The sequence below is a fragment of the Ambystoma mexicanum genome, chromosome 4q (assembly GCF_040938575.1).
Source record: "Ambystoma mexicanum isolate Mex_15411 chromosome 4q, UKY_AmexF1_1, whole genome shotgun sequence".
Classification (NCBI taxonomy): domain Eukaryota; kingdom Metazoa; phylum Chordata; class Amphibia; order Caudata; family Ambystomatidae; genus Ambystoma; species Ambystoma mexicanum.
Window position 1 is genome coordinate 1,127,176,082 of NC_090928.1, and position 25,112 is coordinate 1,127,201,193.

General features: G+C 46.7%; 1 protein-coding gene across 1 annotated transcript in view; it reads right to left on the minus strand.

The window, feature by feature from the left end:
- Window positions 1-25,112, minus strand: part of DNAH14 (dynein axonemal heavy chain 14) — a 2,000,441-nt gene that overhangs the window by 190,031 nt on the left and 1,785,298 nt on the right. Inside the window, exon 80 of the mRNA XM_069608705.1 lies at window positions 2,207-2,406. Within this exon, the coding sequence (XP_069464806.1) occupies window positions 2,207-2,406 (200 nt within the window). The remainder of the gene's footprint in view (window positions 1-2,206; window positions 2,407-25,112) is intronic.

The following is a 25,112-nucleotide window of genomic DNA, read 5'->3' on the forward strand; positions in this document are numbered from 1 at the left end:
CCAGTCTAGGTGCAGGCGGAGTATGGTAGTTGGTCCTCTATGCTGTGCTGTGCTGTCACAGTTACCTCAGTTTTCCTTCTCTGGATACGCTGGGGTGTACTCTGGCTCAGTGTTGCTTTCTGTCGGTGGGTAGGGTGTGTTTCTTAAGGGTGCACTGTCGGGAGGGTTAGGGTGTTAACGGTCTGCTGGTATGGGATTTAATTGAGTTAGGTGGTGGTGGGTTTCCAGGATTGGTAGAGTACTGAACTAAGCGCAGTTAGATTATTGTATAGTATAGTGGGTGAGAGTCCTATCAATGCAATCTAAGCATCACACAGTGCTGTTCGGAGACAAGGCCCCTGCTGAGTCTGAGAGACCTGCACAGTGGGAGAGACGCCCACCGGCGCAACCTAGACACCACACATTGTAGTTTGGAGACGGAGCCCTCGCTAAACTTGAGAGACCCGTGCAGTGCGAGAGAGGCCTATCAGTGCAATCTAAACATCCTACTCAGCAATTTGGGGAGAGAGCCCCTGCTAAAGTTGAGAGACCTGTATAGTGGGAGAGAGGCCCACCAGTGCAACCTAAACATCACACAATGCAATTTGGAGACAGAACCCCTGCTAAACTCGAGAGACCCACGTAGTGGGAGAGAGGCCCACCAGTGCAATCTAAAGATCCTACACAGCAGTTTGGGGAGAGAGCCCCCGCTAAACTTGAGAGACCTGCACAGTGGGAGAGACGCCCATCAGTGCAGCCTAAAAATCACACAATGCAATCTGGAGACAGAACCCCCGCTAAACCCGAGAGACCCGCCCAGTGGGAGAGAGGCCCATCAGTGCAATCTAAACATCCTACACAGCAATTTGGGCAGAGAGCCCCTGCTAAATTTGAGAGACCTGTATAGTGGGAGAGAGGCCTATCAGTGCAACCTAAACATCACACAATGCAACTTGTGGGCAGAACCCCCGCTAAATCTGAGAGACCCGCACAGTGAGGGGGAGGACCACCAGTGCAATCTAAACATCATGTGATGCAGTTTGGGGATGGAGCCCCCGCTAAATCCGAGAGACCCACGCAGTGGGAGAGAGGCCCACCAGTGCAATCTAAACATCACACAGTGCAGTCTAGGGACGGAGCCCATGCTAAATTTGAGAGACCTGCATAGTGGGAGAGAGGCCTATCAGTGCAACCTAAACATAACACAATGCATCTTGCGGGCAGAACCCCTGCTAAATTTGAGAGACCTGTATAGTGGGAGAGAGGCCTATCAGTGCAATCTGAACATCATATTATGCAGTTTGGGGACGGAGCCCCTGCTAAATTTGAGAGACCTCTATAGTGGGAGAGAGGCCTATCAGTGCAATCTAAACATCACACAATGCAGTTTGGGGACAGAACCCCTGCTAAATTTGAGAGACACCTCGCTCATGCTTTATTAAGGCCTGAATAATAATTCAAATGTTTCCATTAAAATGAGCTCAGGGCGGATAGAAGCCCATTTCATCAGAAATAAAATATGCTGGTCAAAAACAGCTGGACTAAATGCACTTGTCTAGCTCTGCCTCTTGTCAGTGGTGGCCATTTTAAATCTAAATTGCACTGGTGGAACCATGCCCGTTTACACTTAAGCGCACAAGGTCCTCTCCGTGCACTTTGGGCCATTTAAAAAATGGGGACGAAAGTAAAAGAGTAAAACAAAGGAGAATCTTTACTCTTTACATTTCCAAAAAGTGTAGATGCCATCAGCAAAATGAACCTGTGAATTCATATTTCCAGAGACATTGTTGGGAGGGGCTCATGCACCAGCCAACATAAACCAAGCAAAGGGGACTAAGAAAACTTGATAGCATCGGTCTGGACTGAGGACAAAGTTAATTTCTGTACACCATCCTGACTAGGACATTTTTCTTACTTTCTCAGAATAGGGAACCTACCCTGTAGCAATAGGGTAGCTTAGGCTTTTATTTTTCTTTAATAAAACTCACAGTCTGAAACATGCCCAGTTCCTGTGTCCTCTCTCTGACACCTACCATGCATGTCAAGTGCCAAGATGCCTTCAAAGAGGTGCAAGGGAGCTCTGCATACATACATCAATTGTCACCCTCTCCAGCATTCCTAAATATTGTAATGACTTAACTATGCTTTCTCATTTGGTCTTTTCCTCGAATCCACAGATGTATGTAATTATGAATAACATTGTATAGGAAATACAAAGCACTATGACCTAATGGCAAGGTTGTCCATTTCCATCCTGGGCTGCATGCAGATGATGGTGTCTAGAAAGGTCGTGGTCTGCGACTCCAGGAAGGCTCGCTCAGCATTTGGGTGCATCCCAAAGATTTCGGGGGAATCTGTATCTGGCAGTGACTTCAAATAGCTCACACAGTCTTGTAAACTTGCTGTTTCTGACACCGGGCGGTACACCTGCAAAAAGTATGAATACATGATTTTCATTCAGACGCAAATGTATCTTTGCATATACTTATTCAAATAAAACGTTTTTTTATTTTGAATAACATCATTTTAAAAATGAGGTATTGTAGCCCTGAGCACATTATACCCAGTTCAGAGTGCTTTTCACAGATTCAACAGATTCAAGTCAACTTCACGCTGGCTTTGCGAGAATAGACATGTTCTGTTGCGAGCCAACAGAAGAAATGACTTTAGATTAAGGGGAAATAACATTCATATGAGTTAGACACCAATTGGCAATTCAATCACATTACATAGAATATATGCCGTTGATGTTGTGATGGTATCAAACAGCAGACGGGACTTCACCTAGAGGGGAACCAAAGGTTTATTCTTCTGGTCTGTTCTACTAATCTTCCCGGTCCCCTGTTGACTCGACTGGTTGAGAGCAAACATAACATTGCAGTGCAGTCAGGGAAACAGGGGGGATATGGAATGCTTAGTGTGTGACATCAGCAGAAAGAAAATGACAATAGGACCCATGCACCGAGTGATGATAAAATACTAATCTGGATACATTTATTTGGAAGAGCAACGGACAACGCATGTGTGGCACAAAAATGCTTACAGAACATTTTCATACATACCGGAGTGGAGGACGTGTGTCCTTTAAAATTGGTGAAAGGATATGAAATGAGGACCAGACATTGCAGAGGAAGTTGACACATAAACCGGGGACGAGTACAAGACAAACATGACATAGGGGCGGGACGGTGGAGAAGTGCTAAGTAAAGGTAGAGGGAGATGAAAGTGACGTAGCGATGGAGGGTAAGCCTGGAAAGCAGGGTGATATGGAGGTGAGGGGTGCTAGGAAACGGATTCTTCAGAAAGGAGGAGAGCTTTGAGGTTGTATTTAAATAGTGATAGAGAGGAAGTACTACAGCTGGGTAGAGGAAGATCATTCCGGATAAGGGGAGGCAGCGGAAACGAGAGGGTACGCAGAGGGCGGGAGTGGTGGCCAGAAGATCGGCAGAGGATAAGTTGGGGTGGAGGGGTGTAATGAGTGAGATGTGCAGAAAGGTAGGGTGGGGCGGGTCTGTGAATAGTTTTAAAGATGAAGAGAAGATGTTTATACCTTACATTTTGTTTCATGAATAACCAGCCAACCTGGTGACCTGAAGAGGAGGAAGAGGAAAATCGAGAAACGCTGAAAGTGTGCAGAGTGCAAATTTGAGTGCTTTGTCTAAGGGAGATGAAGCCTAGTTGGGAAGGCCAAATATGATATGAGAATGGCACAGTAATCAGTGCTAGAAAGGTCTATGGAGGAGATAAGATGTTTGGCAGTATTGAAAGGAAGATGACAAATGTTTCTGATATTAAGTAGTTTGAGAGAGGTGGTCGAAGAACTGACCTACAGTGCCAGGTGGCCGATACAGAGAGATCATTTGCATGTTATAGAGGGTGGTGAGAGTGGAGATAGAGTACTCAAAAGAGGTAGAATTGGTGGGAGATAGAGGAGTAGGTGAGATAGGAAGTTTGTTCGATGAAATTAGTCCTACACCACCACCCCTGCCTATTGGCCAGAGAGAGCGGGTGAAGTTGCAGGCAGAGTCATGGAGGGCTGCAAGGGTGGCAAAGTCAGAAGGAGAGATCCAGGTTTCAGTGAGCGTAATTAGGTCAAGAGAAGGAGAGTGAGAAAGGAAAAAGTGAGACAGACTGTGCATTCCAAAGAGAAAAGGAAAGGGAGCAAGACGTAGAAGCAGTGCCCCAGATAAGATTTTGAAGTGCGAGTATTTTACCCCCTATTTTTTTGAGTTGGTAGTAAAATTATGTTTGAGGGAGTTAAAATTAAAGTCCAGTTCCTAATGGGAGTATTTTATAAGCGAGTAAAAATATGTTTTAACTGGAAAATGAAAATGTTTTGGCAGTAATAATTACTTTGCATCTAGTTATTCATATACCTTAAAAAATACATATTTACTTCTTCTGATCAGGCAGTGTCTTCCTGTGGTACTATGTGCACTACTGGTCCAAACATGTCCATGGAGCCGTGTGGCGGAAAGTAGGGGCAAACAAGGTGCTAAAATGTCCGTTTCCCATTTTTTGTTGCGAGTAATTTTACTCCCTATTTCTATTTTCTGGGCGTATTTACCTATTTTTAGAGAGTAAAAGTGGTTGATACACTCTTGATCTGTAGGGCTGAGTAGAAGCATAAAGTGGAGTTTAGGAAATAGAGAGGTGGTGAGGGTAAGTGCACAAAGAGGAAGTATTCTGGAAACTAGGGTTGGGGTGAGTTTTGTGAAAAGGAAGAGAAGTGACGCTTGATGGTGAGTAGCGACAAGTGAAAGATGATTGGAATGGGGAGGGAGTTGAAAGGTCTCAGGGGCGGAGGAGAGTGAGGAGTGCAGTAAAAGGGAAAATAAGAGGCAGCAATGGCACTGCATTGTAAAGGGGATGAAATAAGCTAAAGTGGATATCAGCAGGCAGGTATGAGGACAAAGCAACGTCTCATTGGCAAAGACGCTAGGAGTTGGCTAGGGAGTTCGCCCTTCGCTGTCAGCCTTTAACTATAAATCCTGCTTTAGATCTTATTGATATTAACTCAACTAAGTCTTAGATTCAGGGACAATGGAATATACTGGTATACCGTGCATATGTGGCTTATGTACAGTACACCCATGCAAGATTTCAATCAACCTTGACTTACCAATGAGCACAGATGTATATCACTGAAAAGAACAAATTACCCATAGAAGATACTGAAGCTCCTAAAATGCAGGTTCTAAAAACATGCCATTTGTCTTTTTGTAAAGGATGAAGTTTGATCTTTTTACCAAAAAACATTGTAGGGTTTGTGTTGAGGACCATGTAGGATGCGTGTGATTGAAGAACATGCGTGGTTCAGATGACTGAAGACCATGTGGGATTTACATGACTGGAGATCATGCAGGATTTGTGTGCCTGAATATCTAGTATTTTGTGTGCCTGAAAATCTAGCAGAGGTTGAGTGCCTGATTAGCATGTACAGTTTGTGCACCTGAAGACCATGAAGGAATTGTTTGCCTGAAGACCATGCAAGGTTTTGTTTTCTGAAGACCATGTAAGGTTTTGTTTGCCTGAAGACTGTGTAAGGTTTTATGGGCCAGAGGGGCGTGGCTAAGCGAGCCATGTGAGAGCTGTGCTCTGGTGGAGCTCCCGTGATCCGGATACTGATCATCGCTGAAAAATGCATATTCAGCGGCAACAAAGCTCTGGAACGCCTCGTATGAGCTTATGAACACGGCACACGGGTGCGCTGCAACTCTGGAGACCGTGGGACGGTGAGAGCTGGAGATATGATCCCTGCCAAAGTCGCATATCCCGGAACAACGGCACAAGATGGCGGACGGGGGGCTCAAACAAAGGGGCCAGCCGGCCGTGTGAACGAAGCCTAGAGTCGGCGGAGAATACGCCTGGCCGCAAGGCATACTGCAGGGGCACCCCTGCTCTGTGTGCATGAGTCGGAGGGTGTCGGGATCACGATCCGCACCAGCACAAAGCGGTCGTGATGCTCGTTATACTGCCCCCGGGGCTTGCCTATGGGGGAATACGGCGGCCCCATGGTTGGCAGTTGCACGAGACCGCACTGCCAGGTAGGGGGTCTGATCCAAGTGGGCATGGCCCCCGCAACTGCACCGAGCAGCAACGTGACGAGGCTGGCAGTGAAGCGACCCGAAAGAGAGACGTGCCCCCAAGGGGACCCAGGCAGCTCAGGGCAGGCTGGTATCGGGATGCCTGTGGGGCACAGAACAGGGTGACTGGAGGGGCGGTCCCTCAGCGAATCCTGCAGAAGGAGGACACCCGAAGTGCAACGCCAAGGTGCGCAGGGGGGCGGGAGAGGGAGCCAGGCAAGTAGCGGCCTGGAGCGGCGCAGCCCTCGGAAGCCACCCACTACACCTGAAGGCGGCCCGTCCTCGCTGAGGCTGGCTGTGGTCGTATTAACACGCTGCGCCACTCAAACCTGTGCGCGAGCGGCGCCCATGATAAAGGGGACGCTATCAGACAAGCCGCCAGCACGCATCAGTTGTAGCCACGAGCCCGCGGACCTCTGGGAGCAATAATCAGCGAGGCCCCGGCGCTGCACACACAGCTGACGAGGGGAAGGCATACCCAGACCCGACCGTAGATCTGGGGACCCCGGGGGCACGTGCACTTGGGGGCGTGCTGAGAGGCCCCATGTATGGCATCTGGGCTGCGGCCATACACGAAAGATATCAAAAGACTGGCAAGTACGTTCCCCCACCAAGGAGGGCCGGGTGAGGTGGACACAAGAGTTGGCGTATTGTAATACCCCCGGGCCCCTATGTGAGGCGGGGGGAGGAGGAGGAGTGAGGAGCACTCCGATGAGAGGGCAGCGGAATGCTGCCCACATGTGTAGGATGCGCCTGTGACTTGGCGGAGCCCACCGTTGAGGCGCCCTGGGACTGTAGGGTCACTCAGAAGAGCCCTGTGGGCTGGGGCGAGCAATCATGGACTTGGCGCACTAGGAGGTGGAGCGCACTGACCGGGAGAAGAGACACGCCAGCGCACAATTACGCCAGAGGACACAACCCAGCCCGGGCGCAGATTTGGCAGCACAAAGGAACCCCAACACAACACGCCTGGGTCCCCCTGCCGCCGAGAACGGGACGGACACATGCCAGAGACTACACACCGCAAGCTAGCACTCGCACACCCAAACCACCTAAAACAAAGGGCAAGCAACCCACGATCGATGAGTATGCCAAAACATCGCCAGTGGCGGAGGAGGGTAGAAGCAAGGAGAGAACTCCCACTGTTGGCATAGCCACCATGAGCAAAGATCAGGAGATCCTGGCAGCAATTGCAGACCTGAAAGTCGCTTGGGAAACCAAATTGGAAACGGCGCTGGAGCTCAGGGTCGGGGCTGTACAGGAGGAGATGAATCTCCTCCGGCAAGATGTCAGAACTTTGGCAGAATGCATAGGTGACCTGGAGAAAGAAGTGGCCCCGAACATGGCAGCATGCGCATCCCACAAGTCCGAGCTCCATGCCCTGCAACAACGTGTGGGCAACCTGGAAAGCAGAGCGGAGGAGGCGGAGGGACGTGCTCGAAGGACTGACATACGTATCGTAGGATTGCCTGAGGGGGTTGAGGGACCCAACCCCACCGAGTACGTCAAATGGATGCTGCTGCAGGAGATAACTGGGTAAGTGCTGACCCAGGGGTTTGTGGTGGAACGTGCGCATAGGGCCCTGACAAGGAAACCACCCTCGGGGACCTCCCCAGACCGGTGATCACCAAGATCCTGAATTACTGTGACCGGGAAAAAATCCTGGAGTACTTCCGCAAGGGAGGAACGATATAAAGAGGGTCAGCTAACATAACTGCATACGCGGACTACACTCTGCAGGTACAACGCCGACGCATGAACTTTTGAACAGTCAAGAGAAGAATGCGAGAAGCGGGCTACAAATACATGCTGATCTATCCCGCCAAACTGAAAGTGTTCCACAAAAACAGAACATTGTTTTTTGATACCTCCGAGGATGCAACAGAATGGCTGGACATGCAGAGCTGTCCCCAAGAATAGGGCATCCAGACAGAAGACAAGTAGCATGAGGACCATGGCACCTAGGGTGTCGCAGTCTCAGACATTGGGACTAGAATATAGGGCAGGATACTGCCTGTTAAAGTAAAGCGACCAGAGCTATACATGTACGATCCTTGAACATGGCGATTTAATAAACGGAGTGGGAGCCCTATGGAACCGGCTCTCACACTCCCACGTATACTAGTTAGGTCACCAATATATCGGTGACACCCTGCCGGGTACTTGATCTCGGCATTCCGAGGCAGGACCAAACGCGGGGGAGCCTGAGATCCAGGGATGAAGCTGGGCACCAGTTGGGGTGGGGCAGGGAGGAGTGAGGAAAGGGGTTGTGTGTTGTGGTTTATAGTTGAGCAAGAGGTATTGGGGGGTTAGTTGGGGAGTTACAGTTGGGAGGGGTACGAGCCCAATTCCATGCTACACTAGACTGGAATGGAAACCCGGGAAGGGGGAGAAGGGAGTAACCACGCATGGCTATGGGTAGCCTCAGAATTGTAACCTGGAACGTGAGAGGCCTCAATAGCTACCTGAAAAGGAATAAAGTGATGATTTACCTGAGGAGGCTGAAAGTGGACATAGCATTATTACAGGAGACCCACCTAACTAGGGATAAACTGGAGTTGGTCAAGAGAAAGTGGGGGGGGGTCCATCACCGGGGCCACATACTCATCATACGCAAGGGGAGTGGTCACATGGGTGGCACCCGGTGTCCAGACATTTGGTCGAAAAAAAAAAGGTTGATAGGACAAATGGTCGACACCATTTGGTTGAAAGCCAAATGGTTGAATTTTTTTTTTTATTTATATATATATATTTTAGGTTTTCGTTTAGGGAAAAAAGTTTTTTTTAGAAAAAAAGGGGGTTGGAGGTGGACCCACCCCAAAAAAAAACAAAAAAAAGTGAAAATACAAAAAAAAAAAAAATTCGACCATTTGGCTTTCGACCAAATGGTGTCGACCATTTCTCCTGTCGACCTTTTTTTTCGACCAAATGTCTGGTAACCGTGGCACCCCATGTACCATTTCAGCAGCTTCAGTCTACGGTAGACCCAGACGGCAGAATGTTAGTAGTGCGGGGGATGCTAGAAAACAGGGACGTGAGCATCATAAACTTAAACACCCCCAACCAGGACACGGCGGTCTATTTCAGGGCCCTATACGGCAAAATTAGCCCCTTACTGGGCGGCGCTATCATCTGGGAGGGGACTTTAATTGTACATTGAACCCCAAACTGGATAGGTCAGAAAATAAATTAGATAGACCTACCCCGGCTGCAAGGGCATTACAGGCCCTACTGCGTGACTTTGGGCTAGAAGATGTTTGGAGACAGCAGCACCCAGGAGACAGTCAGTACTCGCACTATGCGGCCCCCCATAACGTATACACAAGACTGGATTACTTGTTCGTGGCCTCAGAGATAGTAGGAGAAATGATAGGCTCTGAATACAAGGCCAGAGTGGTTTCTGACCACTCCCCCTGGTGTTGGAGGAGCGGTACCAGCCGCCTAGGGTGAGAATCCCCACGTGGAAACTCAGGGCAGAAGCCCTGCAGGATGCGGGATTCCGTGAGGACTTAAGGGAGGCAATTATTGAGTACTTCGACATTAATACAGGGAGTGTGCAATCGGAGGGAACCTTATGGGAGGCATTCAAAGTGGTAGTACGGGGCGCAGCCATATCAAAGTCTAGTGGGCTCCAAGGGGGCATAGAGCGGGAGTTACAGGAGACAGAGAAGGAGCTAGAAGAAATAATGCAGAAGGGGAGCACCTCACAGGAGGACACCGCACGGGTGAACCTATTGCAACAAACTGGTAGGGAGCACTGGGACAGCCTCTGTAAGTTAAACTATAAAAAATACATTGAGAGGCAATGTGTGGGGGGAGATAAACCGGGAAGGCTGCTGGCATGGCTATATAAAAACTAAAACATCACGTCTAGTGGTCAGGGAACTAAAGGGGGAGGAAGGTCAGACCTGGGATACCCAAGAGGGAGTCAATGAAGGGTTTCTCAGATTCTATAAACACCTATATGAGGATAAGGGGGAGGAGATGGGGCAGGAGATCCAGGTGACACTGGAAGACATAGGATTGCCTAAGCTAACCGATCAGGAGCGGGAGGACCTAGATGCCCCAATCACACTAGACGAACTAGAGACAGTGATTCAGCACCTACCTATGTGTAAGGCTCTGGGTCGGATGGGCTCCCAAGTGAATTTTACAAGACGTATAAGCAAGAGGTACTCCCCGCTGCTTGCCATGCTAAATGAGGCGTTCGAACGAGGGGGGCTGCCGGAGTCTCTGAGGGAGGCTGTGATAATTCCGCTCTTAAAACCAGACAAGCCAAGCACGGACTGCGGATCATACCGACCCCTGTCAATGCTCAACCAAGACAGTAAAATCCTGACCGCCACGCTGGCAAACAGGCTCAAACGGGTTATTGGCAAACTGGTACACCCCGATCAAACAGGTTACGTTCCAGGCAGGAACATAACGGACAATCACAGAGGACTCCACCACATAATTGAGCAGTCAGAGGGGGACACCGGCGAAATGGCGATAGTCTCGTTGGACGCCATCAAGGCCTTCGACTCTGTGAGGTGGCCGTGGTTGTTAGCGGCGCTGAAAGAATATGGATTGGGGCCGGGGTACCTGAGGTGGGTCAAAATGATATACAACTCCCCAATCGCCAGGGTCAAAACCGGCGCAATAATCTCGGATAAATGGCAACTTAATAGGGGCACAAGGCAGGGTTGCCCCTGGTCGCCGATGTTGTACATTCTTCCTCAAGAGCCTATGGCAATCTGCCTCAGACAACAGTACGGGGAGATTGGAATCCCTACGAAGGGAGGAACGCACCTTACATCACTGTATGCGGATGAAATCCTGTTATACCTGTGCTTCCCAGAAGAAAATCTGCAATATGTCCTGGAGGATATGGAACATTATGCCACCCTGTCGGGCATAGCAGTAAACCCCAAGAAATCAAGCATGTTCCCCTTGGGGAGATACAAGAGGGCCCCGCAGAGGTACCTACCAGTCCTGCCGATACCCTGGCAGACTAGGACATTTCGATACTTGGGTATCGACGTATACCACACAGCTGAGGACGAACACAAGCACAATACGGAGAGGGCAGTTGACGGCATTACAAATAGCATGGGGTTTTGGTCCCGGCTACCCCTGGCCATGATGGGCAGGGCGGCGCTGATTAAGATGGTGGTCCTGCCGAGACTGTTGCACTTCTTTACGAACATTCCATACATGCTTTCCAAACGGTTCTTTGCGGGGTTCCACAGTCTACGCAGGGGCTTGATTTGGCACCGCTCCAGGAATAGGGTGGCCCTATGGAAGCTACAGAACTCGTGTGACAGGGGGGGTATAAACTTACCGAATTTAGAGCTATACCACCTGGCGGGGCAGCTCCAGTATGTGGCTAGATGGTTGTCCGAGGAGGAGACAGCTGAGACCAGGCTACTGTGCAAGGACACTGCCCCCTTTTTTTTGAGAGGGGTGTATGGTTGCCTAAATCTAAGTTGCAAGGAAGGGTGAGACTGTTGAAACTGGGCTGGGAAATATGAAACAAGACATGGCAGGTGGTGGGCAACCCGACCCCATGCTCCCTGCAGGTGCCGTTAGTGGCGCTATGCGGGGAGGATTTGCAAATAATAAAGGGGATCCGCAGATACTGGGAACCGCTGGGCCTTGTGACCCTGGGGGATGTATGGCAAGAGGGGGAGACACTAGACTTCATGAGGCTAATGGAAGATACCGGGTGCACAAAGGCCAATATATCACCTAAACAAGAATCACCAAACGGGTGCGGGGAAGGTGGCCTGCAGAAGTGCTCGTGGAGCAACCAGACATGGTCAATGAGACGATGTATGACATATCGGAGGGTGGGCACGAAATATCCTGCATATACGAATTATTGATGACTAGGGTGGGTAAGGAGGCGCTCCAATTGAGGCGAGATTGGGAGGAAGAGGTGGGAGTACCCATGTTGGATGGACAATGGGATACAGTTCAAAGGTATCACAAGAAGGTGTCCTGAAACTCAAGGCTACAGCAGATCCAGTTATACGTCACTCATAGAGCATATATGACCCTGAGCAGGATTGCCAGGTTTGGAAGTTCAGCAATACAAAAATGCCCACGGTGCGGGGAGGTGGAAGCTGGGTTGATACACATGTTTTGGGCTTGCCCGGAGGTGGGTAGATTTTGGACAGAGGTTAAGCAACGCCTAGCTGAAAAGGAGATCACACTGGAGGTGGAGTCAGTTTGGGCATGCATGCTGGGGGTATTTGCCAGACCGCGTAACCTGAAGCACATCAGTAAGATGAAAGATCTGGCCTTCTGTTAGGCAGAATCCTGTGCAGTGCCCTTAGGGACCACTACACACAATTAAGACTACAGGTGGCAATACAAGTTTTACCTTTGGTACAAGCCTGTACTACTATGTCAGAGTGGTAGCAGTGGCGGAGCAGCCAGGCTTATCTCAAGAGTATATGAGCAGTAGCAGAGATTACACAAAGGGACCACAATTACTGTGACTCAAGCAAACACTGACTCAAGGTTTCAGGTAAAAAATAGAAGTACATTTATTTTTAAACCATTCGTTATAAACACAAAACTTCTATTCAAGTTAAACACAAATCATACGTCTAATATACTACAACTAACCAATTCACTTTGTACAGTATGTCTCAAGGTAAGTACCCTGTGTTTGAAGAACCGGTTTTACGAACAAAACACGTTACCGCGAATACGATTGCGATCACTTTTTTACAGTTCGGTCTACTAAATAAACGAGTATCCTTGACATGAAATTCTACTGGGGCAAAAACACACTTAGCACTTGAGACACCCAGAGGGAGTTGGAGGCAAAAATCACAGGCAATATTTTGGTTAGGCAGACAGAATCGAGAAACACTCGTAGACAAGAGTTCAAAAGTCAAAGGGCCGGAGCCAGGGTCAAGTGACACTGGGGGCCTGTTGCCGAAGATTACACAGTCAGATAGTTCACGATTCAACATAGCCAAGAGTACTTCGATATTGTCAATGTTCGGAAGCAAAAGTTATAAGAATGAGGGAAGACAAGTGCAAGCCTTGGAAATGAAGAAAAGGTATTCACCCAGTTTCCTCAATCAGAACACAGTACCTTATTCCAATGGTGCAGCTGGTGCCCTGGCAGTTGTTCCTGTTGGTTTCCCGCAGACCTACGATTCCTGGAGCTTCGTTGTGAAGGAGGACGTCTGAAGGGGGTCTGCACCACAAAGGGATGAAGCCGGCAGCAGCGACAACGAATAAAAGATGCGCTCCTTAAAAACACGAGAGGCTCTCCAAGTGGCTATCCGGACCACTACAGCTGCGTGCAGCGATTTCGACCAAGGAAGAGGATCCTCTGCTGTGGAAGATGAGCTGGTTATCCCCACCAGGCTCAAGGGAAGAAGACTCCGGACTGGATCTTCTCTTAGTCATTGAAGGGTAGATAGCTCAGGACTGCAGCAGGGCTTCACCGGGACGGGGTAGTTGAAGCAGCCGTCGTTCTCTCTGCTTCTCTTCGGTTCCTTGTAGTTCCAGTGGCGACTCTCTGACTTATAGCCCAAGAGACCTGCCTTTTATGCGAAAAACCCCCATTCACACAGCCTGGCTGTCAATCACCCAGCAAGGTGGGTTGTCCAGCCCGGACAACCACCCTGGCCAATCATGACAAAGTGTTAACTGGGTTTTCTAGGATACCCTGTGCAGGGGGTGACTACACCCCTCCCTCACATTCAGCCCACCTAGACACCCAGGCGCCTTGACGAGGGCTTCTAGGTAGAAGCCCGCCAAAATACAGTGAACAAAGAAGGCAAACCTGGTTTGCCGAGCAAAGTTAAACACAAGAAGGACTTTAACAAAAAGAAATGGCGAATAAACCGCAACGCAGCCAAACGAAAAAGGATTTGGTCAAGCGGGTTTAAGTTTGAGGCTAACACAATAGCCTACAATATTACCACGGTTATATAAGATAACCACGGTAGAAATTTAGGGTAAATTTAGGAAATTTAACATGCCACCAGCCATGTTTAAACGTTAAAAGAGCGAACCAATGCTCTAGGAGGCACAGATAAAAAGAGTTAAGAGTTAACTCTTCCGGTACTCCATGTAAGATGGGGTGTACTGGATCTGTGGTTAGTTTTGACTAAGTAAAGTTAATGGTAACTTTACCCTTTTCTGCGGGACAGTAGTCACCTTAGAAATGGAGTCAGTGGGAAGTTTGGTGAAAAGCTCACACTCTTACAAGGTGGAAAAGAAACAACTCCAGAGATCCAGCAAAGCTGCTGAGGGACTCACTAGGTAAGGGAAATTAGCCATGAAATGAGAATTCTCCCTAACACCTTCATCCTGGCCAAACGGAGAATCACCATGGGCTGGAAGGCAGCCCAACGGCCAAAAATAGAGATTTGGTGGGCTGACCTCCTGAAGTGGGCAGACGCAGAAAAGGCTGCTTGGTATGAGGCAATCAGTAGAGGTGGGGAGGAAGAAGCGGGACCCCTGATAGCATGGAGGCAACTGGTGGCCACCATGGTAGGAAACCATCAGGTGGATCTTAGTGAAGAGGACACGGAGGGGATTACAGAGGAAGACAAGCAAAGAGATATGCAAGCCAGTGGCATTGGAGCAGAGGCTCGAGTTAAGGGGGTGGGAGGGGGGAGGACGATGATGCATAACGAGTGAACATAATGAAGCAAAACTCAAATGTGAATGTCCTCAATGTTTGTAATGTTTGGTGTGGTGTTAACAATATAATAAAAATTGTTTAAAAAAAAAAAAAAGGTTTTGTGGGCCAGAAATCCATTTAGGTTCTGTGTGTGTGCGTAAGGAATTTAGAGCATGTAGAGATTATGCGGGTCATGTAGGTGTTGTGTGCCTAAATACCATGTAGTGTGTGTGCGTGTGTTTTTGAGGGCCATGAAGGCTTTGTGTGCTTGAAAACAATATTGGATTTGTTATCTCCAGACCATGTATAGTTTGTGTACTTTAAGGCCATGTACAGTGTATCAGAAAACCACAAAGAAGCATCTGTATATAGCGTTTTTTATCCAAAGTGGCTTGTATTATATACAATTATTATTAATCGAAATTGGTGCTGAGTTATTAGTACTATTATGAAGGTAAATTAATCCAAGGCTACTAGTGCATTTCATGTAACAGGAACCATCAACTGAATCTGAGAAAAGGTGTAAAGGACCATCTTCTGTATGTGTGGATCCCGCCATGCCTTCCTTGACATACAGTTTACCTCACTATGAACAACTCCTAGCTCCTAACATTGTACTACTCTTTAAAGATAGGCAAATATTGTTTTATTTTAACATACTAAAAAAATACAATACGAGTTAATTACATTCAATCACAGTCAACCACTTATTAGGAAAATTAGCTGTAATTTAGGGAAGGGACGAAAGGGTATAGACCACCACATGTTTTTTCCCTATGAATTGTGTCCTTCAAGTTCTTTAGCTGTTGATCAAACTTCTCTAAGAACTGTTGTGTATGCCTCCCTGTTGTGTATTCTAGTCAAACAGGGGGTAATGCGTCCATGAGGTTGAGCAATATCTCAAGCTGTGTAGTCATTTAGCACGATAGCATGTAAGTAGTAAACTGCATTTGAAATGCACTCATGCATTGAGCACATATCAACCATTATGAATATTTTTTTACATCTACTCTGCAAGACTGGGCTTTGAACCAGGCTAATCAGTTGTTTTGTAGCATAGATGGACATTGTAGTTAGCATAGCTTCTGGGCTGTAATCCAATTGTCTGGGCTACGTTCCAATTACTGATTTTTATGTAAATAGTACCCAATGTTTTAGTAAACAATAACTAAGGACCTAAAAGACTACAATGGACTACAAGAGAAGATTGATGTGGTTTCTGTCATGACCCTTGCTCCTGGCCCTCACTGGCAAGTCAGCCTTCCAGTTAGGGCCATGTCAAAGGTCTTAAACCCTCATCCAAGACTCTCTTGGAGTCAGTCCTGGCACCTTTGGCGCCAGGCTCATAACCATCATGAAGACCAACATTAGAATGGGACTAATTACTTGGGACTATTTAACTTGGGGGCGGGGGGGTTCAGCCAACATGGAGTCACACACATAGCTCAGTTACAAGGAACTGAGATATGCGGTCTAGTCTTTTGGGTGTGGCAGGCCTGTGACTACTTTACCTGGACTACTTTGGGTGTGGCAGGCCTGGGACTATTTTACCTGGACTACTTTACCTGAGACTATTTAAACCGCACCCAAACAGCAGAACATGCTTTGCGTTATTCTGCTGTGGGCAGCGTAACGCTCACCGTGTCCAGTTCTTTGATTCCAGCTTACCTGAAACCAAAGACCTGCAGAGAGAGAAAGAACACTATGAAATTTACCTGGAACAGTAACCTTTCTTTAATCCACACCAACTTCATTTCCATTCACCTGAAGGTTCGAACTCCATCATCCGGCACTGCATGCATCCTGGAATACCATAACCTGGAAAGAGGAGAAAGAAAGACAGCATTAGTAAGCGTTTAGTCACGTTTCCTCCCGAATGAAGAAAGCCACACAATTCTTACCTGGGTAGTCATCTCCTGGTCAGTATCATTGATGGAACATTACGGCGCTCAGCGAGGAACATCGCAACCTGCAAGGAGAGAAAAGACACAGGTTAGCAACATAAAAGGCGAAACAGCGCCACGCATCGCATATTACTCACTGGACAGCATCGCACACATCGCGCTTTCACCTACCGGCCCATGCTCATCTTCAAACTGCATGACAACACCAAAATACCTTTCCATACCTAAAAGGAAAGAAGCAAGAAATTATTATTCGAACTAAGAGGAACATAAGAACTGTATATAAAGACTGTAAAACAGCAAACCTACAGAGTCTCCGCAGGCCTGGATTCCCACATGGAGGCTTGCACCAGTGAAGTAACTTGGTCGCTGCTTGCCCCCCACATCTACGTGCCTCTGCCACGAGGAGCAGGACAGAGAATCCACCTTTTACAATATTAAGGTGAAGAGAGGGCCCAAGGGGGAGGAAGGAGTTCAGGCCAAGGGAGGTGGGAAAACAAAGACAATCTGGTATTGAATCCAGCTCTCCTATATTGCAGACCCATCTTTAACCAGAGGCCTTACCAAGGAACCGGGAGAGGGTTCGAGAGTGCAAATCATCCAACCAGGGCTGGGTGGCGTCCCCGTGGATACCAGGTGAGCATAACAGTTTCCAGGCTAGGTAGGATGCGAGCAAAATAGATGGCCTGTAGATAAATGTGCCTGTGGCGCATCAGAGGACAGAATCCCTTGGAGTATGCAGGGTCATATACCCCACGGCACATGTAGAAAACAACCGTTTACCATATTCTCAAGGATTCTGGTAAACAAACGAGCTAGAAGCTAGGCTGTAAATACTCTCCCCATTATGGCCTATGGGGAAAGGAGGGGCTGATTCTGATCCTTATTTCTGCTTGGATTCTGAAGCATTGAAATTGCATTTTTGGGCTTCAGAGGCTCAGAGAGCCTTTTCTCTTTGCTTTTTGGGAGAACTACTCTTTTTGTTTGAGCTGAATTCCTACCTAATGCAGTCAGCTCAATACCCATCATTCAGATATCACTTATGTTTGATTCATGGGCCATTCTAACTGACACAATCTTTTAAGGCTTTTGCTACAGCCATTAAGGGGCCATGATGTTTATGATGGGTTTTTGTGCCACTGAATTTGTGTATTTGTTTAGTGATTTTTGGTTTGTACAGACAAGCCTTCCTCTAGACCCAGGCTCCAAGCATTATGCTTTCAGCTCTCTCCTGCCTCTTCATAGAGGAATGTACTGAGTACGAGAGTCAGATTTACCCATTTGTAATATCACATTGGGGAAGGGGAGAGGTATTGAGAAGGCAGCTCATTTCATGAGGCTGTTTAGTGAGAATCGATAAACACACAGTTGCTTTTAAGGAGTAATTATGATTGTGAGATGGCGACTCATTTGGAGTACAGATATAGGCTGGAAAATGATAGTAGTATTTTCATTGTATTTTATATTATTGAGATTAGCTCATAATGAGCTTTAAACATGCATATTACATACCATTTAATATGCAATACATCATATTTTTACAAAACTTCAAATTCCTAAAATTTTACATACAATTAATTTACTAAGAATATAAAAATAAAAACCATATAAAATATGACCCACATTCCAATTATTATTCATATACCACGTGTTCATAATTCATAATCACTTCAAATTAATCACCATGTAATATAAAAAAACGACATGCTTCATTTTAAATACATTCTAGATATTCTTCAGCGTAGTAGTGTATCTAATCTATTGCTTATTCGTAAAAGAACACTTTATCTGCTTCCATATACAATATAAAGCAATATGCAGAGCCTTATTCAAACAATACTGGCAGAGATTGTCATCTCTGATGCTGCCGTAACAATTTAGAAAACCTGCAAGTAACAACATATACAAGGATCCCTTTTCCCTGCATTCCGTTAATTCCGTTAAGACGTGCTTCACAGTTTCCTCCATGGTTGCTAATTTGCAAATCCAAAATTTTCTTTCTAAGTTAGCTATACCTTTTTCGGGCCGTATCACTGTCAAAACAGGCAACCTATTTGTGCGCAGAAGTAATATAAATCTGCGCAAACTAGGGTCTGGGCATATCAAAAGAAACCTCTAGGGCTTCTTGAATTTGTGAACTACCCCTGCTAAAGGTTTATACGATTTTAGGCTAGCCATATGGCCGTAGTTATTTGTCCAGTCCCATTTTTCTAATTTACCTGAGAATTGTTTCTCTAACTCAAAGTATTCACACCCCCAATTGGTACACCAATCGATCAACTCAATGGTAATTTGCACTAGATAGGATTATGAATGTTAGCATGTGCCACACTTGAATGGAATTCTTAACTTTAGCCTGCGTCGCACCTAGATAGGATTATGAATGTTAGCATGTGCCACACTTAGATGGAGTTCTTAACTTTAGCCTGCGTCGCACCTAGATAGGATTATGAATGTTAGCATGTGCCACACTTAGATGGAGTTCTTAACTTTAGCCTGCGTCGCACCTAGATAGGATTATGAATGTTAGCATGTGCCACACTTAGATGGAGTTCTTAACTTTGGCCTGCGTCGCATCTAGATAGAAATATGAATTTTAGCATGCGCCACACTTAAATGAAACTGAATGTTAAGTGCTTAGATGGAATCGCGATCACTAGCCTGCCTCACATCTAGATTGGATATTGAGGATTAGCAAGTGCCACACTCAGATGGAATAATGAATGATAGCAAACATCACACCTGGACATAATTGCAAGGACAGCAATGCCAATTAACCAATCCACTAACAATTTCACCCCTCTGCAAACACCTCTCAAACTCTAACCAAACACAACCACAAGCCTAAAACATAACAATCCGCACAAATCTCACTACATTGCAACAACAAAACAAACCACACAAAGACTCGCACAACAGCACATGACGACTACCGACTGTAAAACACCCCAAGCCCAGCCAACGGACCCACCGGGCTAAGGCTGCCAACTGCTCTCTTGCACTTTTCCAGCTTATTTCCACTAACTCACCCCCTCTGCCCTTTTTACACAGCCGCCAGAGTGCCAGGGGATCACTCCGGTGGTGATAGTGCGCGGTACAAATATCCTTTAACATTACACAATAGCATATAGTTCTCTAGTTGTCCTACTTCAGACGCATGTCCCAAAAATTTTAACAAGGGACATTTTGGGTTAGTTGTCGATTTTATATAAAGGAGAGATCTCTGTTTGAGAGTCATGGCAGGCAGTGACATCAAGTTTCAAACTAAGTAGTTCTATAGAGACACACAGAGCAATGCTGAGCATCCGCCTCAAAAATGTTCCCTCGATAACCTTCAGCCATATAAGGTACCACCTCGTTAATGCCTCTAGGCCATAAAGCATAATGGCACAGAAGCATTGTTTGTACCATGTCAGGATACCCACAAGTCTGAAGCCTGAGGATTTGGTTACAAACGTGGCGATAAGTGATGTTAACACTGCTGCCTTCCTACTTTTGGCTGAGATCATTTCTGCGTAATTACCACCAATAATTAGATCAATCTTCAAGTATCTATAATTTGCAACATAATCAATATGGTTCCCATTAAAAACAAATAATGGATTTCCAGTTCTCCTAGCAGAAAAATTCATACTTGTTTACTTTAAGTTAATGGATAATCAAGTGTTGCAACTTTGCCTGCTGCACTCTACACACTGTATTCACCCGGACGATCTCTGTTGGCTCTACCATTCATCATGGTGAGCCCCCAGTCATATACAGAGTCACACCAGAGTCTACCGGGATGGTTTCATTAGGCGGTCTCATCACACTATTTGAACTAACATACTCTGTCTCTTCACACCCTTCTGTGCTTATGCAGCAAGCATTCAAGCCTCCTCCAATTATTATCATATCACTCCCATTTACACTAGTGCCGTCTGAGAGCAGGCATGCAATATATTTGAATATAGATTCCATTTGGCTGCCACCAGGAGGGTCATACACGTTTATTGCAACCAATCAGGAGCTTTTACCCATATGGCTCAATTGCTACTGCAAGAACATTGGGATGAGAACCATTGGCTTCTATATTAACCATCGAAAGGCAGTTCTTGACTCCAATAACCCATCTTCAACTCGGACAACCTCTTTCCCCTTTCGTGGCTAATCCTTTGTATATATGGTACCCAATCCATCTATAAATATGGAAGTGGTGAGCCAGCTTTCTTGTTTTTGTAGGGTACTAAGTGATCCGGCTTTGCTAAGGAGATGCATAAAACCATGGATAGTCCACGTAATTAGACTACTGATTCAATTGTGGGCTTCACCTTTTGCAGTTACTCCTTCAAGCAACAGTCTTAAACACCTCTAATATCCTTCTGGGTTATGTTGCTATTCTTCTTACCCCAACGACACCATTTTCAGCACTTAAGTGTCCGGACAAAGTCAAAACCGCTGATATTTTGGGCCCTTCTTCTTCATCAAGTTCAGATCCTGACTCATGTATTCTAGCACTGTGCTTGTGTATCATATTGGCTATCTACAGTTGCACAGTGTATACGGGATATGCTTTTGTTTGTTCATCTTAATGGCTCCACAAATTCAAATTCTAATGTATCCAGAACACGTAAAGGAGGAATCATTCTGAGCAGTTTCAGTAAGTCTGACCAATTTAGACTTTTATTAGGGTCACGTTGCGTCATCCATTTGATGGTAAAAGCCGAAGTTGATTCAGATTACTTTGTTTTGGCAACAACCGCACTACCAGTTGCTACTTTCACTGCTTGTGGTCCAAGTTGCCCTATAATGCTCTCACCAGTGTCTGAGACGGATATTCCATCCTCGGGAACCACGCTGCCATCAAAACCTATATCCAATGGCTCATTGGGGTTCATTTGGTCAGAGGCTATTCCCGTTATATATTTAACTAGCCAACTTGTCAGACATCCGGATTGCAAATGCATAGCTCTATTTTTCTTGTTAGTCTTTTTTGTGGATTTTTTTGAGATTTTCTTAACTTGGACCTCACTCCCAGTTTCCGTTCTATTTCCAACTTTCGGTACTGTGTTTTTCTGTTGCTCCTTAACTGTCTTTTCTGTTTCCTTGTGAGGTAAATGACTGAAGTGGCCATCAAATCATTGCTTCCCCCCACATTATTGACTATATTTTCACCTGTTTGCAGGTCCGTATTCTACGCTAGTAATTGTTAAGGGTCTAACAGAATGTGCTGCAGCAATTACTTCGTCAAGTTGGCTTTCGCCTTCTTTGTGCAGTTATTTTTCGTTTTTATCATCCATGACCTTTTCCAAAATTCTCCCATATAACCTGAGGAGCACTTTCATGGCAAACTGGGTAGAAGTCATCATTGCCTGTAGTTCACTGTTAGATGTGTCAATGGTGGCGATACTGTTGGTGACATTACTTGCACTTACATTTACACACACATTGGGTGCAGCCGATAGCCTCTGTAACCCGACTGCGGGACCCACACTTCTTCACTGAGTATAGTTTGGGCCACCCCTATTGCTCCGGCGCTTGCCAAAGTGGATGTTGCTATTCTGCTACCAATAGTATTATGTAAGAAGTAGCATCATTCCAATATAGAATTGTAATCAATTGGAACTAAAGTAGGATCATCCATCTCATTATTTCAGTTTACACCACTCCGATTGTTTATTGCCACCCCTCTTCCATCAGGTATTACAGGGACCTTGTCTGACTTTGCACCATCCGGCATGATCTTATCTTGCCACCAGTTTTCCCTCTCCTATTTGCTGTATCTCTAGCCGGCGCACTGGTAACAAGTGAATAGTTTACTGCTGGGTGTTCTTCAGACACCATGGTCTTTGCCTGGGCTGTATTCGTTGACTTATCTTTGCAATATCAGGGTTTGTGCCTCAGGTTTATAACAATTAGTTTTACATCTGACTTTTCCTGGCATAATTACAATTTCAAGGAACTGTAGGGGGGCAGAGGCACAAAGCACACTGCTTTAACTGTACTTTGGTCTCCCCACTTACTCAAAGCTTGCTCAATGAGGTAGTGCTGCAGGCAGGCGAAATTACAATTTATAAATTAACAGAAAAGCAGCAAGAAAGCTGCATGGCTAGGAGAGGCTAATGCTAAATGCTATATGCCTCACCTCAAAGGAATGCGCCCCTCCACCTGGATCAGCCGTGGGGATCGCTGTGCAATCCGCCTCCAACAACGGAATGCTTAGCAGTCACCAATACAGAGGGTGGGTCGGTCATAGCCTTCTGCTCCTCTACTCTGCCATTGCTCACCACAATGGAGGACACACGCAGGGGCTAATTACTTTCTCGCCCCTTGCTTCTTGCCGGCGCCACACATGACTTCTACTTGACCTGGGTAGATCTCGTTCCCCAGGAATGTTCAAGGTCAATTTCTCCCAAAGAAAAGTAAAATCTTAAATCAGTTCTTAAAAAGTTCCAAAGAAACAAAAGTTCACCCAAACAAAAATCCACAGTTAACAGTTCCATCTTTGCTTGTTAAAAAGACTTTCCTTCTGCTTCTACTGCTTCAGGCACGCTTGGTACCCACACCCCCGCTGCAGTACAGGTATCTTCGATCTGGCCTTGACCTCAGAGAGTCTCCTTCTCTTCGGCTTCCCTCGGCTTGCGTCTGCACACAGGCCTTGGGTAGTTGCACGAATTCAGCTCTGCATTCACAGCAATTAGGCACACCTGGAAAGGCTGTTAACTTTTCCCAGTATCTTCCAATGCAGCTACAGTCAAACAGGGTTAGTGAGAACAGGACCAACTCAGAACCTGCAAGTGAAATCTGCTCTTCCCTCATTCCGGATTCCCTCAAGTGGTCACACTTCCTCGTGAATTGCCAGCCTAGTGCTCTGCTTTTTCTTCTGCTACTGCCGCCCTTCGAGCTTCTCCTCCAGCTTCTTTTACGGCTCCTTCCTGCTGCAGCCTTTTATGGCTCTCAGGTTGGGCAGTTAGCTTCAGGTGCAGGCCCTTAAGGTTAATTACCTGACCCTGGTAAAGGCCATTAGGCCTGCAGTCCTCTTCTTTATCACAGTCCCTGAGGGATTCTTGGACATGCAGTCCATTTTTACGAGAATCAGTTTTTTTCAAGTTCTTTCACACTTTTAAAGGTGGTTTTAATTCCCTTAATATTTTTAGAAGAAGGATTGTGGGGTTTATACTTATTAGAGACAGGTGGTATAGAAAAGGCCACATTTCCGCGTTGGGGAGGATATTTAATGTTAGGGGTACAAAAGACCTGTACTTTGGATAGAACACTTGGTTTGGTTACACCCTTGGAGTTTACCCTCCCATCCTTACTAGGAGATTGCTAGATATCAAAGCCTGTGCGTGTAACGGGCGTCCTTGGGAGTACCTGCTGTTGTGCTGTGGCTGCGTGGGAGAATCTTTACATCAGCTGTTCCTCAAAAAGCGAGTGAAATTGACTGTGAAAGAAGAAGCCTGTTGCGCTATTAAGCCCCGCCCCTTTAAGCCCCACCCCCTTTTTGCCCTGAGCTTTGCCTGGCAGGAAGTGGGCCTATAAAAGATCTTCCCAGGCACCCTTGCGGCGCTAAGCCAGTGCGTGCAAAGGACGTCCTCAGGAGTACCTGCTGTTGTGCTGTTTGGCTGCTTGCTGTGGCTTTGCCAGCCACCTAACCTCACATCCTAAGACAGCTGGTCACTACTAGGAGGGAAGCTGATAGAGGAGCTGCACGACGAAATGAAGTCTGTCCCCGTGGAGGCCTCAATCGCGACTCTAATAACTCGTGTTCAGGTAAGACAACGTTTCACTTCACTCCCGGAAGGTGAGGGCAACCCTGCTCTTTCTCCTAGAATGATGCAAAAGGATCTGCCTATGCTTATACAGACACATTTACCCTATAGTACAAAGAAGAGAAAGAGCCTCTCAGTGGGGGCCGATCTGTCAACTGAAAAGAGCTCATTGGTGCCCCTGGAAGTGGAGGGCAACTCAGCCTCTGCCGCTCAATTCGCTCATCTCCATAATGACTGCCTTATTCTAATGTCAGTGGAGAGTACTAGTCTGCCAGCCTCGGACCCTGACATTATCCAAGCGGCTGAAGCATGCCCGCTCGTGGGGAACATCAGAGAGCTTCAGGCAAGTCATGTGGGGGGAAAAAGGCCACACAGATTGTATTATTCTCCCTACTAAGCATGATACCTGCTTGGGTTTAATAAGACCGGAACTCTGTGAGACCCCGAGAACCTGTCAAACAGGTCAAGGCTGGATAAAGAGAATCTGAACTCAGACCTTTTGGAAAAATCCAGAACAACCGAGGCTGGTCGCCCAAATGATTCCCCCCGGGGAGACCCCCAAACCCCCAACAAGAGTTTTGGGGCTCAAGCGACAGGTCAGAATGTGAAATCTGTAACTGTTGTTGATTTGACTCCCCCGACCCGGGAAGGGTCGCCTTCGCCTGTTAAGGCACCAAATGAATGTCCTTTGAGCAATACGATTGGAAGTAAGCTAGGGGCGGAATTTGCGACACTTAGTTCGGATTCCGATAGA